This window comes from Vigna angularis, chromosome 7, assembly GCF_016808095.1.
Source record: "Vigna angularis cultivar LongXiaoDou No.4 chromosome 7, ASM1680809v1, whole genome shotgun sequence".
Taxonomy (NCBI): domain Eukaryota; kingdom Viridiplantae; phylum Streptophyta; class Magnoliopsida; order Fabales; family Fabaceae; genus Vigna; species Vigna angularis.
The window spans coordinates 11,153,460-11,167,652 of NC_068976.1; the positions used below are offsets into that span (position 1 = coordinate 11,153,460).

Here is a 14,193-nt window from a genome sequence, read left to right on the forward strand (position 1 = left end):
ACGTTGTTAATGTTTATTTTATAATATTTTTTTCAAACAAAACAAACATAAAACAAAGATTCAAATCTTATACTTTACTTTATTTTTGTTTAAGTGAAAGATTTTTTCCCAAAACAAAAAAAAATTGCCTACTGAAGTAATATAGAGCTGAAAATAAGCTTGGTTTTTGTCATACTTTCACTAAAGCAAAATAATACTAGAACTTAATCTCTACAATGTTTGTATAAACGTAAATTGAGTATTAATTATGACAAGTATATTTTAGGAGATATTATCAAGGAGATATTGTATAAGTGTGATGTAAGTCCAATCCAAATAAGAAATTGACACCCAAACTTTAAGTGGTGAATTTATATTGTTTTAATGATTGTGTTGATGTCACGATCGTACAAGTCGATCGTCAAAATGAATCATCAATTTTTATACTACTGATTAAGAATTGACATAACTTTTAATTCAAAATCTTAAGATAACGAGTTTATAAATTTGTTATTATTTTTGTTATTGTTATGTTGTTATATTTGTTTTTATCCATGATCTTAAAACAATGAGTTTGAATTTTATTTTTTATATATTTATTTAATTTTGTTATTTTCATCTAATGTGAAACTAAGATTCATGCTGGGATCATTCACAACAAATTTTTTTATATGATTGATTTAAGGTTTTAATTAAATGAGTTACGATACGATATGCTTCATACAAGTTTTTTAGAAAAAGTGTTAATTCAATCAAATATTTTAGAAAAAGTGTTAATTCATATTTTGGTTATTGGATATCTTGATTCATAAATCCTGCATGATCTATATGATTATTGTAACATCCCAAAATATAGTAATTACCATAATCAGAATTAATTACATTAAGCTAATAAAACAGTGCAGTCTTACAAAAACCGAACGAGCGTTAAAAGCCGAACGGCATAAGGATACAGAAATAACGAACGCTTAAACAGACAAGAGTTCAGGGACGAACGGCTTTACAAAACTATAACCGAACGTCCAGAAAGTAAGCGTAACAAAACTAAAACACCCGAGCGAGCGCTCTAAGGCTCGGCTTTAACTTCAACGTCCACCAGATTTGCGTCCTCCAAATTTTCTTCTTCTAGCATCTCTTCAAGTGACGCACCACCATCTGCTCACATCCACACGGATGATCATTGCAAGGACAGGACGAACGTACACATACAAGATGACAACACAAGGAAAACGAAGGGTAAGCTTAAGTAATTTACATTCATACTTCAACATTTCTATTTAAACAAACACATAACTTCAATATATATATATATATATATATATATATATATATATATATATATATATATATATATATATATATATAACATCATCCAAACGTAAGTATACAACACTAGACCGACCGTCCGGATTGTATGAATCTGTGTAGTTACAAGCGTCCTTGCACCCGAGTGGTGTAGTAACTGGGATACACCAAACAACTGTCACTCGAGGTCAGTCCGTTCTTACGTCGCCCATGTTAACTTATGGACTAAGGACCTCCTGCCGTTCCCACACATGACATACTTCCTCTACATGAAGATAGTATTCACGGAACATCAGGATGGACAGCGAGTCTTAACTTATCCACAGTCATACTTTACCAAATTCAATAATCAATATACATCAGAGTCGTTCCTCCATGGAACGCTCGTTCAAATACCAAAATCATAATTTCACTTCTTATAGTGTTCGCACACCTTAATACTTCCATTTATTTACATTTTCATTCTATGTTCCACTTCCATAAAAAGACGAGCGTTCAATCCTCTACGAGGACGAACGTCAGGAGTGAGACCGGGGGTTTCTTTTCAAAGCAATAAGTTGACGTGCTGAACATGACGAACGTTACTTTTGCTAGAATCAGTTGAATGAACCGACTCATAGAGATATAATATAAGTGTTTCAGAATAATTTAAATTTAAAGACTTTGGACTAAATTCAAGAGGATAAGGATATAACCAGACGATTTATTTAGTACTCTGAGGACAATTGTTTAACAGGATCAACCTCCAGTCAATGACCGCAAGCAAATATTCATTTACTGAAAATTTTAGACGAACGCTATTTACGTACGTTCTGGAATCAAAGATATTGACGAGCATTCGGTATAAGACCGTACACTTCTTAGGACGAACGCTAAATATAAAACCGAGCGCTATTAGGACGAACGCTCAGTGTAAGACTGAGCGCTACTTAAGACGAACGCTTGGTATAACCCGAGCGCTATTAGGACGAACGCTCAGTGTAAGACCGAGCGCTACTTAAGACGAACGCTTGGTATAAACCGAGCGCTATTAGGACGAACGCTCAAATAGCATTTTCAAATGGGGACGCTCGTTCTAAGACAGAATCCTTTCCAAATGAAAGAATTTCATTCTAAATCATTTTCAGAAAAAAAAAACCGAACGGTATATGACCGTACGATGACGAACGTATTTTATCACATGACAGGAACATTATATTTCAGATTTTCATCTTCATCTAAGCTTAACATTTCTCCTACGATTCATAATCTTATAATTTCTGTTTCATCATTTACTTCACTTACTATATAGAATTCACATTAATAAATCATACTATACAAAAATCATCCAGTATCTAATTCATACGTATCAACCAGCGCATACCATTTTCATTCATGCATAACAGCGATCGTTCAAACATACTCAAACACAGCATACATCTCATACATTCTATTTCTATCATGCTCGCACACAATCATATACGTATGAATCAAATTATTAAGCTTCCCTTACCTGGATAGCAGTGTACTCCCAAATGCAAGATTTTGGTTCGACCTCTAACAGCGTTCTACCCTCAGGTTCACTCAACAACTTCCACTTAGTCTAAAACACCAAAAATCAGAAACAACTCAGACCTGTAACACATGCATGCAACCAAACTAGGGTTCGCATGAAACCAAAAAGGTCGAACGGTTAACGACAAGAACTTACCAGTTCCGATCCAAATTCTGTTCGGTCCAAAAGGAAGATCACAGCTGGACGAACGTTCCTACGGTTCTGAAATGGAATTCGGAGAAAGGCTTGGTGAGTTACAGTAGAGAGAAGTTTGGGATGTTCTAGAGAGAAGTTGGAGAAGATGAAGAGTTGAGGTTCTGAGGAAGAAGATGAGAGGTTCAGGTGAGAGGAAGGGTTTTTCGAAAACTCATTTTGTTCAATCCACGTTCGTGCGGACGAACGTCTCCCGATCCGACACCTGCACACTCACTCTGACTTCAGAACCTTCCAACGTGACAAGTGGCGCTCGTGCATGCAGCGGTGAGTGCGTTTTTAATGCACTAAACGTGTGACGAGACGCATTTAAGGAAGCTGACAGGTGACTCAGCAATGCAATAAGTACAGATTTGACATTTAATTATGTTTAAATTTTCGAGATCTCACAATTATGATTATTATATACTAATTTTAAATAAAAATGAATTATTTTTCGTGTTTGTGTTGTGAATTGTAATAACTATATTACGTATATAAACACATATTGGTACAAATACAAGAATAGTGTTTGTAAGGTAATAGAAATATTCTTTTTATATTAATTGTTATTGTATAAATATTTGCATATGTAAATATTTTATGTATTTTAATATGTATTTTTGTTTTTATTATTATATTAATGCAAATGTAAATACATACATATTAGCCGAGATATTGAACTCAACCTTATTAAATAACTCAAGTTATTTAATAGAGTAATTGTATTGGATAACTTGACAGTTTGTTAATTTTTTTATTAACTATGTCTATTTATTTATAAATTCAAATTTTTTTAAAATATGTAAAATCAATTCTTTTCGGATGAACTATAAATTAGACATCACTTTCTAATTTAAATGTTATTACCCATAAAAGAAAAATGAAATATTTAGAAAGTAGCAACCTGGAAGTTAGTATAAGTTGAACCGTAAAAGATAAGTGAAAGGAAAAGAGTAATCTATTGCGTGCAGTGCAATACTTCATCTCCAATGATTCATTTATTTTTCAGTCTAATTATTTATTTATTTATTTTATTCAATTTTACATTAAATTAAGGAGTATTTGATTTAATTATTTAATTTCCACTCGATACAATTTTTTGTTTCAATTGTTTTTAAAATTGTATAATTTCATTCGTAATACTCTTAGTTTTAAGTGGTGATAATGTTACTTAAAATTTATCATTATTTCCAAACAACGAATTTGGATTGAAAATATAAATCTATAAAATATTTATTTTGTAGTAGCTTGATCTATACTTCAGTATCAATTTATTCGTTATTACAATATTTTATTTTATTTACTCTTATAACCATTAGTGAATATGATTTTCTTTTATCAATTTTACCTTTTATCCGTACATGTTATTTTACTATTATATCTTTGTAATTTTTTTTAAACTCAATTTTAATATAAAAATATATACTTATATATAAATGAATTCTCTTTTTTTTTCAATATTATTCTTTAAATAAAATATTTTTTAAATTTAAATAAATATCTTATCAATTTTATTTTTAAGTATTGTTTCTTTACATTAATCAATTTTTTCTTTAATTTGACCACTTTTAAATTAATTATTATTTTTTCATAAAATACTTACAAAATAGATAAAAACTATGACTTATAAAAATGATTTATATTTAATTTTATAATTATTATATTATACAATGATAATGATTTTATTATTTTTTTTATCATAAAAACATCAAAACACATTGCTACATGTGATTTCACTATTTATATAATAATATTTTTCACATGAGAATAAATTAAAAGTATGTGCTCAAATATTCTCAAATGATAATAACTTAGTTAATTATTTATGTGATGAAATTTAATTTAGTTTTATTAACACAACATTATTTAATAAATATGATTATTTAATAAATATATTTAAATTATTTATTTTTGTAAGTCTATTAATTTATTAGTTAGTTTAAATAACATAAAATTATTTAATAATTACATTAAAATATTTTATTTTAGGAACTTCTACTTTTTAATTATAAATTACTTTAAATAAATTTTATTATGTATTTTGCAATTTATTTAATTTCCTTTTTTATAATAGTAGATTAAAAAATTTCTAAAATTTAAAAATAAATAAAAATTAATTTTAATTAATATTTATTATTATAGTTATTTAAATAAAATGGTTTTTTATAAATTTAAAAGCCTTATACAACTTGCAAAAAAATCAATAAAAATACTTCAAATTTTAATCAGAATTGTTTTAAAATTATAAATATTTAATAATGTGTTTTTATCTAAAAAGTAAATTTTATTATGTAATTATATTAATTAAATTTATCAAACATTTATAATTTAATAAGTTGTTTTATAAAGTCGAAACCTATAAAAAAAACCTATCAAAACTTATTAAATAGTTACTAATTTATGAAGAGGTAGGCACTAGCCTTTCTTTTCCAATAAATTTATAAATATACATAAAAAGATAATATTTTATAATTAATTTTTTTGTACATATATTTCTTTTTTAATATCTCAATTTTTAATATAAATTAAGTTTTATCCTTTAATATTAGAGCATAAAGAAAAACAGAGTACATAATCTTCTAAAATAATAGACAAATTTTCTAAATACTACATGTAACTCAGAATTAGTACGAAATATAATTATAGTATTTTAAACTTCTCAAAATTACATAATTACATAAGTTCTTATGAAGCATGAGTGTTATTTAATGATTCTGACATTTATTTTAGAGAAAATTAACTTTCCTTTAGTTTGAAACTTGCTTGATTATTTATTTTATTTTATTTTTATAAATAATTGTAGTTTAGGTTATACTTAGGAGATATCATCATTAATTTTCTTATTTTATAGGTTAATTTTGTTCTTTAGAAAAACATCAATCAAATTAAGGTGTTGGAACTCAGAAAAAGCACCTTCTTTCAAATTCATGAAAATTTCATGTACTGATTCTTCAATACCTATTATGGTAGAATATTCATGTGGTATTTTCTCTGATTTTACACGTGTGATACATGTTCCCTCTATTTCTCCAAGTAAAATTCTTCGGATTGCAATGCCTATTGTATCGGCTTGACCTTTCATAAGTGGGGACAGAATAAAGCGTCCATAATAAAGACGCTTACTTTCTATTCGTGATTCAACACATTTCCATTGTAGTGTCCGAGTAGAGAACCTTAATTTCTCTTGAACCATAGTAATTATTTTGATCAAACTCTTGACTTGTTTTTTTCTCTTGAACTATTTTTAATGTTTATTTTTAGTTTTATACACGTCTTTTTTTAGGAGACCTACATCCATTATGTGGCATAGGAGTTACATCTCGTATAAAATTTAAAAGAGCATTAAAAGCATGATCTCATGAAGCCAAGATCACATTTGGGCGTCCCTCAAAGGACCTGAGCGTCATTTGCCTTGCAAAGACCACACCTGGGCACTCCATCCAAGGCGTTGAGCGCCATCGAGTTCGTAAAGTTGGTGTCTGGGCGCCCTCCTGTCTGGGCGTGACTTTTGCTGATGTGGCATTTTTGACCTATTTAATGCTAACATGCAATGAGGGTGATATCTTTTAGCGGCTGAAGTATGAAAACACCTTCTTGGAGCACTTGAAGGCTAGTTTGGCTGTGTGAGAGCTTTCCCTTCTTCTTCCTTGGGTCTCCACCTCTTTCCATTTCTTCCATTGTAAGCTTGAGTTCTCCATGACAATGGAGAACTAATTCCATTCTTGTTGGGGGATTGATGTAACCACGAATCTCTTATGTAATTGCAACTGTTCTTAATGATTATAAGCTTCTTTCATTGATTGTTAGTGTTTAATTCCTTCACTTAAAGGTTGTTATGATATGATCAACTATAGCATGATTTTTGGTTTGCTTGATAATGTGTGAATCTAGAACTCGATTAAACACCTAAAGGAAATTGTATCTAGGGATAGAACTTGAACCTTTCATTGTCTTAGATCTCAATTCTTAAAACGGATGAGCTTGTTAGGTTTTCCAATGGATTGAAGTTTAATAAGTAAGTTTAGGCTCTCTCTACTAATGAATTGGGTTGGAGTAAAATAATAGTTTGACATTAGCAAATCAATAATTTTTACATGCATAAGAGTGAAGTAGGTGGAAATATACCCAGATAGCAATTCATATCATTTTCAATCTTTCCTTCTAAGTGTTTGAGTTACCAAGGTTCACTGCCATTTATGTTTCATATTTACTTTAATTGCATAAAAATCTAAATTATGGAATCATTCTTTAGTCTACATTAGTTAGAAACTATATGATTGTTTGGTGTTGCATGAGTCTTTTGGGAATAGTCTTACTAATTTATTACTTGAAACATTTACTTTGTTCACCTACATTCCTTTTGTTAAAATGAGTAAACTCACACCATTAAAAACTCTACAGAGGAGATTTTGGAATATTCTTTGTACAAATGAAATGTTATGTTTTACATAAATCTAATTTAAAACCTTTCTCTTTTGAATTATAAATTTTTGTTATTTTTTAATTCTAATTAAGTAAGATAGTGAGCTAACTCGTTTAACTCACCAAATCATGATAAATCTAACCAAGTTTAAATTTTTTCGACTCACTAATAAATGAATTGAGTTGAATTGACTCATTAAGACCTTGTTCTTTTGAGTGGATTTGAGGGGATTTGAAGATAAATTTGAAGATAAATTTTTTTGTCCTTTATTTGAGTGAATTTGGAAGTAAATTAGAGTGAATTTGGAAATAAATTTTTTTAATTTGTCACGTTAATACAATTCTATACTAATTCTCACAAATTTTATTTCCAAATTCACTCTCATTTACCTTTAAATTCACTCAAATAAACGATAAAAAAATTTATCTTCAAATCCTCTCAAATCCATTCAAAAGAACAAGGCATAAGTGACAAGGATCAAATGACCAACTATTTTTTTCCAAATCCTTTTATCGGTTTGTACATAAACAATAATTTTTATTTGAATATTTTATAAATAAACACTTTTATTAATAAAATATACATCTTATCATCTTATTAAACTCTCTATATCTATAATTACGCATCTTTATATCTTGAATGTACATATACAAAATTTTTATTGTACAGAATAATTTTTGTACAAAAATTTAATCATACAAAATTTTAATTATAAAAAAATTATTCTCAATTGTCTTATTATATATTTTAAAATAAAAATTACTTTTACGCGTTTTTTATAATTCCATTTTAAATTTAATGATATTTTTAATTTTAATAATTAATATTTTTAATTACATATACTTATACTTTAACCATTCATCCTTTAATAACATATAGTTTTATTACAAGGGAGTGAAGGTTAAGTTCCCATTCATAATAAAAAAAAAAGCCGAAAAAAAAAATCTAGCTTCCCAGTTCCGTTCAGTTCGTCCTTGGTTTGTTAAGGTTCTCTCACTTTCTCGTCTCATTCTTCTGTTTCTCCGAGATTTCATCGCAGGTAGTTTCTTTTCCTATCAGCCCTTAAATTTATGGCAACTTATTATTCTTTCTCTGTTTCATACACTGTTCCTATTCCTCTTAAAATTGGTAGAAACTAGCCTTCCTCTGTTGTCCAAACTTTCTTGATTGAACTATTCATAGGTAAACATAAATTTTAATTTTATAAAGTTACATGATTTTTGTTGTTATACTATATATTGTTCTCTCCTTCTTAAAAGATAAGAGTTTGCTTCTGATTATGATGACGGGTTTACTTTTATGCATGCATCATGCCATGCATGTTTTGACTTATTGGTGTTGGATGAGTGAGTGAGTGTGTGAGTGAGGAGGTTTGCGTTGTTCTGTTTTTGTGTGAAAGTTAAGAGCTTGTGTGGATTCGGTGAATTTCTTATTGAAATGAGTTTTATACTAATTTTCTCCTGTTCAAAAGCTTTCATTTTTAATTTAGTCATCTTTGTAGGGACTACAAGATTAAAAAACAGAAGATATTAAAATGATGTATGCAAAGACTAAAAGGTTTACAAATGATCTAGTTAAGGCCTGAAAAGTGATTATGTTAAATAGAGAGATTAAAAGTGTGAATTTTTATAACTACAGGACCAAAAGAATGATTAAACTTTTTTTCTTTCTCCGATCTGGTGTTGGAAAATTCGGAATACGTGGCACTCCTTTATCTCCATTTGATCTGTTTTTTTCTTATATCTCAACTTAACTTGTTATCACTTCGCACTTTTGAAGCTGCAGTTTCAGTTTTGACATGTGATTAAACTGTTCAATATATCATAGTTTTTCAGATTCATTTCGGGTGTCATGTTGTAATATGTAATTTATGGATGACAACAATCTATGAATATGCTCTAGCTGTCAAATAATTACGTATATTTTGAATTCTTTTTATGTTTCTTCTGTATCCTAGGGGCACTTGATTAAGGCCAAAATGAATAGAGAAGGAAAGTAAAGTTCCACCACGTTTACATTTTTTACACTATGCAATTTGTTGACATGCTAAGTCTTATATACAAGAGTCATTGTGTACACCTGCATGTTCAAATGTTAATAATTTTATTTGATTAGCTGTCTTGGGATTTGTGCAATCTTCTGAATTATTCAATGAATATTACACTTTCAGTTTCAACAATGTCTAAAGAAGTTGTTGATGATCCTTCAGCTGCTCCTTTTGAGTTTGAGATCTTGGATAGTGATTCTTACATTGTTAGATCTGTTAGAGCCTCAACCAATCGTGCAAATCCATGGATTGAACCTGAAAGGCTGAAACTTAGACACAGAATTGGTAGAGGCATCTTTGGTGATGTTTGGTTAGCAACTCATCATCAGTCAACTGAAGATTACGATGAGTACCATGAAGTTGCTGCTAAGATGTTACATTCAATTGGAGAGGATCACATGATGACTGTTATAGAAAAGTTCAATGAATTGTATTTTAAGTGCCAAGGAGTTGCTAGCATGTCCTGGCTGCATGGAATTTCCATCTTAGAAGGAAGGGTTAGATTATAACTGTTGTTCATCAATGTTTTGGAGATTCTTAGCTATCTCTTTTACTTGTAGCTGGCTTACTTGTTTGTTTTTGTTCATAGATATGCATCATTATGAATTTCTACGTGGGTTCAATTGGTGACAAGATGGCAGGACTCAAAGAAGGAGGGATTTCATTGCATGATGTTTTAAGGTGATGTGTTTTCAGTTTGTTCAGTGAATAAGCTTTATCATTTTCTGTAAATAGCAGGAGGCGGGAAAAGCAGATTGATACTATGTGCATGTTACTGGCTGCAGGTATGGAGTCAATCTGGCTCAAGCTGTTCTGGAACTTCACTCTCTAGGGATCTTCATTCTTAACCTTAAACCATTCAATGTTATTCTCAATGAGAACGATCAAGCAATTTTAGGAGATTTTGGAATTCCTAGTCTTTTGCTTGAATCCTCATTCTTAAGCACAGGTATGGATAAGAGGCTTGGAACACCAAATTACATGGCTCCAGAGCAATGGGAACCTGAGGTCAGAGGTCCTATATCATTTGAAACAGATTCTTGGGGGTTTGGTTGTACCATTGTCGAAATGTTGACTGGTAATCAACCTTGGTATGGATGTCCTGTTCCCAGAATATACCAGTCAGTTGTTGAAAAGCATGAAAAACCCAATATTCCCAGTGGCCTTCCTTCTTCAGTTGAGAATATCCTCAGTGGATGCTTTGAGTATGATTTGAGGAATCGCCCTTTAATGGTGGACATTCTGAGTGTCTTTCAAAGGTTTGCATATATTTTTTATAGTATCTACCTTGAATTTTTCTGTGACTATGTAAGGTTTTGAATTGGGTAATTTCATACAGTTGTAGTTCTGTTGGGTTTGATGCATTCTATTTAGTTGCATTTATTTGGTGAGGTTTATGTGTGAGAAGGTCTAGTGTAGGGCGCATATGGATTTATTATGGATTTGATCCTGACCATTCAATCATAGATGAATGGCTACGTTGCCACTACTAGATAAACATGTTTGCTCCCCATTTGAGTTGGCATTATAGTCACTGAAAGGGCACTGACATTTTGATGGAGAGTTCCTTGGATTAGTCTGAGTTCATGTGAAGAATTCCGTGAACATTATGAACATCTTCAACTCTTTTACAAGTGAAACTAGTTTTAGGGTAACTTCTTTAGGATGGTGCAGATAGTATGTTGTAATGGGGCAATGCGATTATCAATAGTCATATATCATGGATAATGTGTGGGGAGTAGATATGGGGTTGCTAATATACTCCCCCTTGGTGGGGTGTGTTAATAGAGGACACTTGGATTTATTAAATACTCTCAAAGGTAGCTTAATCTTTTTTGGTCAGTAAAAGGTGTAGCTTGATGACATTTCCTATTAGGGTGTGCCCAAGTCGGAAAGTATCTGTTAGAAGGAACAAAAATGGCTCAAAGAATCAAGTGGCTGGCATGTATTTGTTAGACCATGTTTGTTGCTTAGCTCTCTAACTGCAATAGCAGAGGTAGGATAAAACTCCTATGTAACCTATTTCACACTGATGGTTTTCTTTTTCCTGAAGTCACAACCTTATGTAACCTATTTTGGTATGATTTTGATATGATATGACTATTCATATTATATGAATTTATTACTCACATGAGGATGAGATTGGTCAGAAATATATGATGATTTACCACATCAGAATTGCAATGGTCCCACGGGGATTCTCAGATAGTAGTTCGTTTCGTGCTAGAAAGAAATAGTGTGGGATATGATGGTGCAGTAGTTAGTTTTTATACATTTTCAGTGCCAAGAACTGGTAACCATTTTCATGTATATTTATGAAAATCTTTGTTCTATTTGTTTTTTAAATTCCATGAATCAATTACATACGCACACCACTTTACAACACTGAAATATCCAATTGTATGCATCTTGCCTTGCAGTGCTCTGAATGAATTGGCCAATGATGGAGAATGGAGATATCTGGGAAATGTGAAAGTTAATCCAAAATCAGATAGCACTGGCTACACAGAGTGGTTCCTTTCAAAGGATCATCTTCAGGTGGGTGACATGGTCCGAACTAGAAAGCTTCCCAATTCATGCAGACCTCAAAACATGGACATCCCAGAAGGAACTGTTGTCAGTTTAGAGTCTAACACAGATCACAGGTTCGCCCTTGTGAGGGTCCATGGCAATGAAGACCCTATCAGAATTCATGTATCATCCCTTGAACGTGTCACGTCTGGATTGGTAGCTGGTGATTGGGTATGTTTGAGGGAAGAAAACGAGAAGCACTCACATGTGGGCATTCTACATGCCATCAACCGTGACGGTAGTGTATCTGTTGGATTTCTTGGGCTGCAAGCTCTCTGGGACGGAACCTCTTCTGATGTGGAAAAGGTGGAACCTTTCTGTGTTGGCCAGTTTGTGAGACTCAAAGACACCGTTTCGTGTCCTCGATTTGAGTGGCGGCGCAAAAGGGGCGGCGCCTGGGCTGCTGGCAGGATCTCATGGATTCTTCCGAATGGAGGTTTGGTTGTGAAGTTCCCAGGGATTATTCCTTTTGGCAATGAATCAAACACCTACTTGGCTGATCCCTCTGAGGTTGAAGTGGTCGAGTTCAGGACTTGTCCAGGGATCATAGAAAAGTATGAACATTTAGAGGATCATCACTGGGCAATTAGACCAGTTCTGGTTGCATTTGGTCTATTCACTGCTTTCAAATTTGGCATACTTGTTGGAAAGAAAGTGAGGAGGAACAACAAGGTCAATGCAGTAGAAATTGAAAGTCATTATCAGAATGCCAATTCTGCTACAACAACTTCTACCACCACAATGAGATCTTCAAATGCTGCAAAACAAGGCAATGGAACATGGGTTCCTTCAGTTGCAAGTATAATTTTTAAGGAAGTTGGTAACTCATCCAACAGTCGGTAGTTTTTGTTTATGTTTTTATGTTTTTGTTTAGTGTTTCTTAATCAAAACAACTACTTAATAATATTATGGAATGGTAGGTACTAAATGCAAGTGTAGATGAGAGTCATAAGGTCTGACTCAGAATCTTGACATTTGTACATATCCTGCAAGGATTAGCTCTGTACATAGCCGCAATGCTATGCAAAATGAACACAACTATTTCTCTTTATGGTTCCTGAATGGTCGCCTAGGAGTGAAATGGAATAGGTAAAAACATGTATGTGTAGATTCTTGAACTATAGATTGATATCGGCTCTGGAGATTTTTTTTTTATAATTTTTTGTAGAATTAATTTCGGAATATGTGATATTTTAAAAATCATCAATTTCTTTTTTCTAAAGAACCAACATGACGGGAGGCTACAACATGATGGACTTCTTTTTACGAAGTGAAAGAAATTACTATAACGAGGTGATTAAGCCCCTCAAAATATATGTTGCCATAGAACCCCTCAAATACACAAGTTTAATAAGTCTCTCCTTAATAAATACAAATATATTTTATTCTTCCACATATATGTATATATTACAAATTACAAATTTTAACGTGTATATATACTAATTAATTAATTTCAAACAATAAATTAATTTAAATATCCATATGCGTAGAACAATAATAACAACGAATATATATTGACTTAGTAATTTTCTTTAGTTCCATTACATATATACACACTGTTTTAAATTTAATTATTTTAAATATGTTTGTGAAATTATTTTAAATATATAGTAAATATATAATTAGGTTTAACATAATTAAAAAGAATTGATTTAAAATGACAAGGTTTGATACAAGGTCTTCTCATGAGTTTATTGTTATCACTTCTATTGTTATGTTTTCACTTGTCACATTGTTATTTATAGTTGCATTACTATTATTAGAAAAATGATCTGTTGATACTCATTTTTGACAATATTTTTATATTGCCACATGTCATTCGCTTAATGGTCCAATTTTCATATTTTTGAATTTTTTTCCATGCTGACATGGAAATGAAAATTTAGAGAACGAAACCATGACATTAGTTTCAAATTTTGGAGTTTTCATTCTTCTTTCACAAAACCTAGGTCACGAAGCTGTTGGTTTCATTTTTCTACTGTGGGAGGAGGAAAATCGTGGAAGAAGAAAAGTTTCTTTCGTAAACGTTGAACACAATGTTGTTTTGATGATGAACACAGAGCAAAAAATTATCTAAAGGTTTGGATTTCCATTTTAAAGATATTGTTTTTGGTTTGTATAATTGCTTATAAATCTTTC

At 31.2% G+C, this 14,193-nt stretch overlaps 2 protein-coding genes across 2 annotated transcripts; one reads left to right on the forward strand and one right to left on the reverse strand.

Moving 5' to 3' along the window:
• Nucleotides 1-821: 821 nt before the first annotated feature.
• On the reverse strand, nt 822-6,472 carry LOC128197817 (uncharacterized). The gene is made up of 4 exons (XM_052880624.1): nt 6,441-6,472; nt 2,975-3,236; nt 2,777-2,866; nt 822-1,134 (listed from the first exon to the last, which is right to left on the reverse strand). Exons 1-4 carry the CDS (start codon nt 6,470-6,472, stop codon nt 1,105-1,107), a joined length of 414 nt encoding a protein of 137 aa, XP_052736584.1. The 3' UTR covers nt 822-1,104.
• Nucleotides 6,473-8,336: 1,864 nt separating this feature from the next.
• Nucleotides 8,337-13,105, forward strand: LOC108323206 (E3 ubiquitin-protein ligase KEG). The gene is made up of 5 exons (XM_017555576.2): nt 8,337-8,475; nt 9,607-9,980; nt 10,073-10,164; nt 10,269-10,742; nt 11,904-13,105. Exons 2-5 carry the CDS (start codon nt 9,615-9,617, stop codon nt 12,895-12,897), a joined length of 1,926 nt encoding a protein of 641 aa, XP_017411065.1. The 5' UTR covers nt 8,337-8,475; nt 9,607-9,614; the 3' UTR covers nt 12,898-13,105.
• The last annotated feature ends 1,088 nt before the right edge of the window (nt 13,106-14,193 follow it).

Excerpts from the sequence above, each read along its gene's own strand:
- LOC128197817 (XM_052880624.1), bottom strand. The coding sequence starts at position 6,472 with ATGGCGCTCAACGCCTTGGATGGAGTGCCCAG. Across the intron at positions 3,237-6,440 it reads GCCTTGGATGGAGTGCCCAG|GTGTCGGATCGGGAGACGTT; the intron begins GTGTGGTCTTTG and ends GTGAGTGTGCAG. Across the intron at positions 2,867-2,974 it reads CAGAATTTGGATCGGAACTG|ACTAAGTGGAAGTTGTTGAG; the intron begins GTAAGTTCTTGT and ends TTGGTGTTTTAG.
- LOC108323206 (XM_017555576.2), top strand. The coding sequence starts at position 9,615 with ATGTCTAAAGAAGTTGTTGATGATCCTTCAGCTGCTCCTTTTGAGTTT. Across the intron at positions 9,981-10,072 it reads TTTCCATCTTAGAAGGAAGG|ATATGCATCATTATGAATTT; the intron begins GTTAGATTATAA and ends TTTTGTTCATAG. Across the intron at positions 10,743-11,903 it reads ATTCTGAGTGTCTTTCAAAG|TGCTCTGAATGAATTGGCCA; the intron begins GTTTGCATATAT and ends CTTGCCTTGCAG.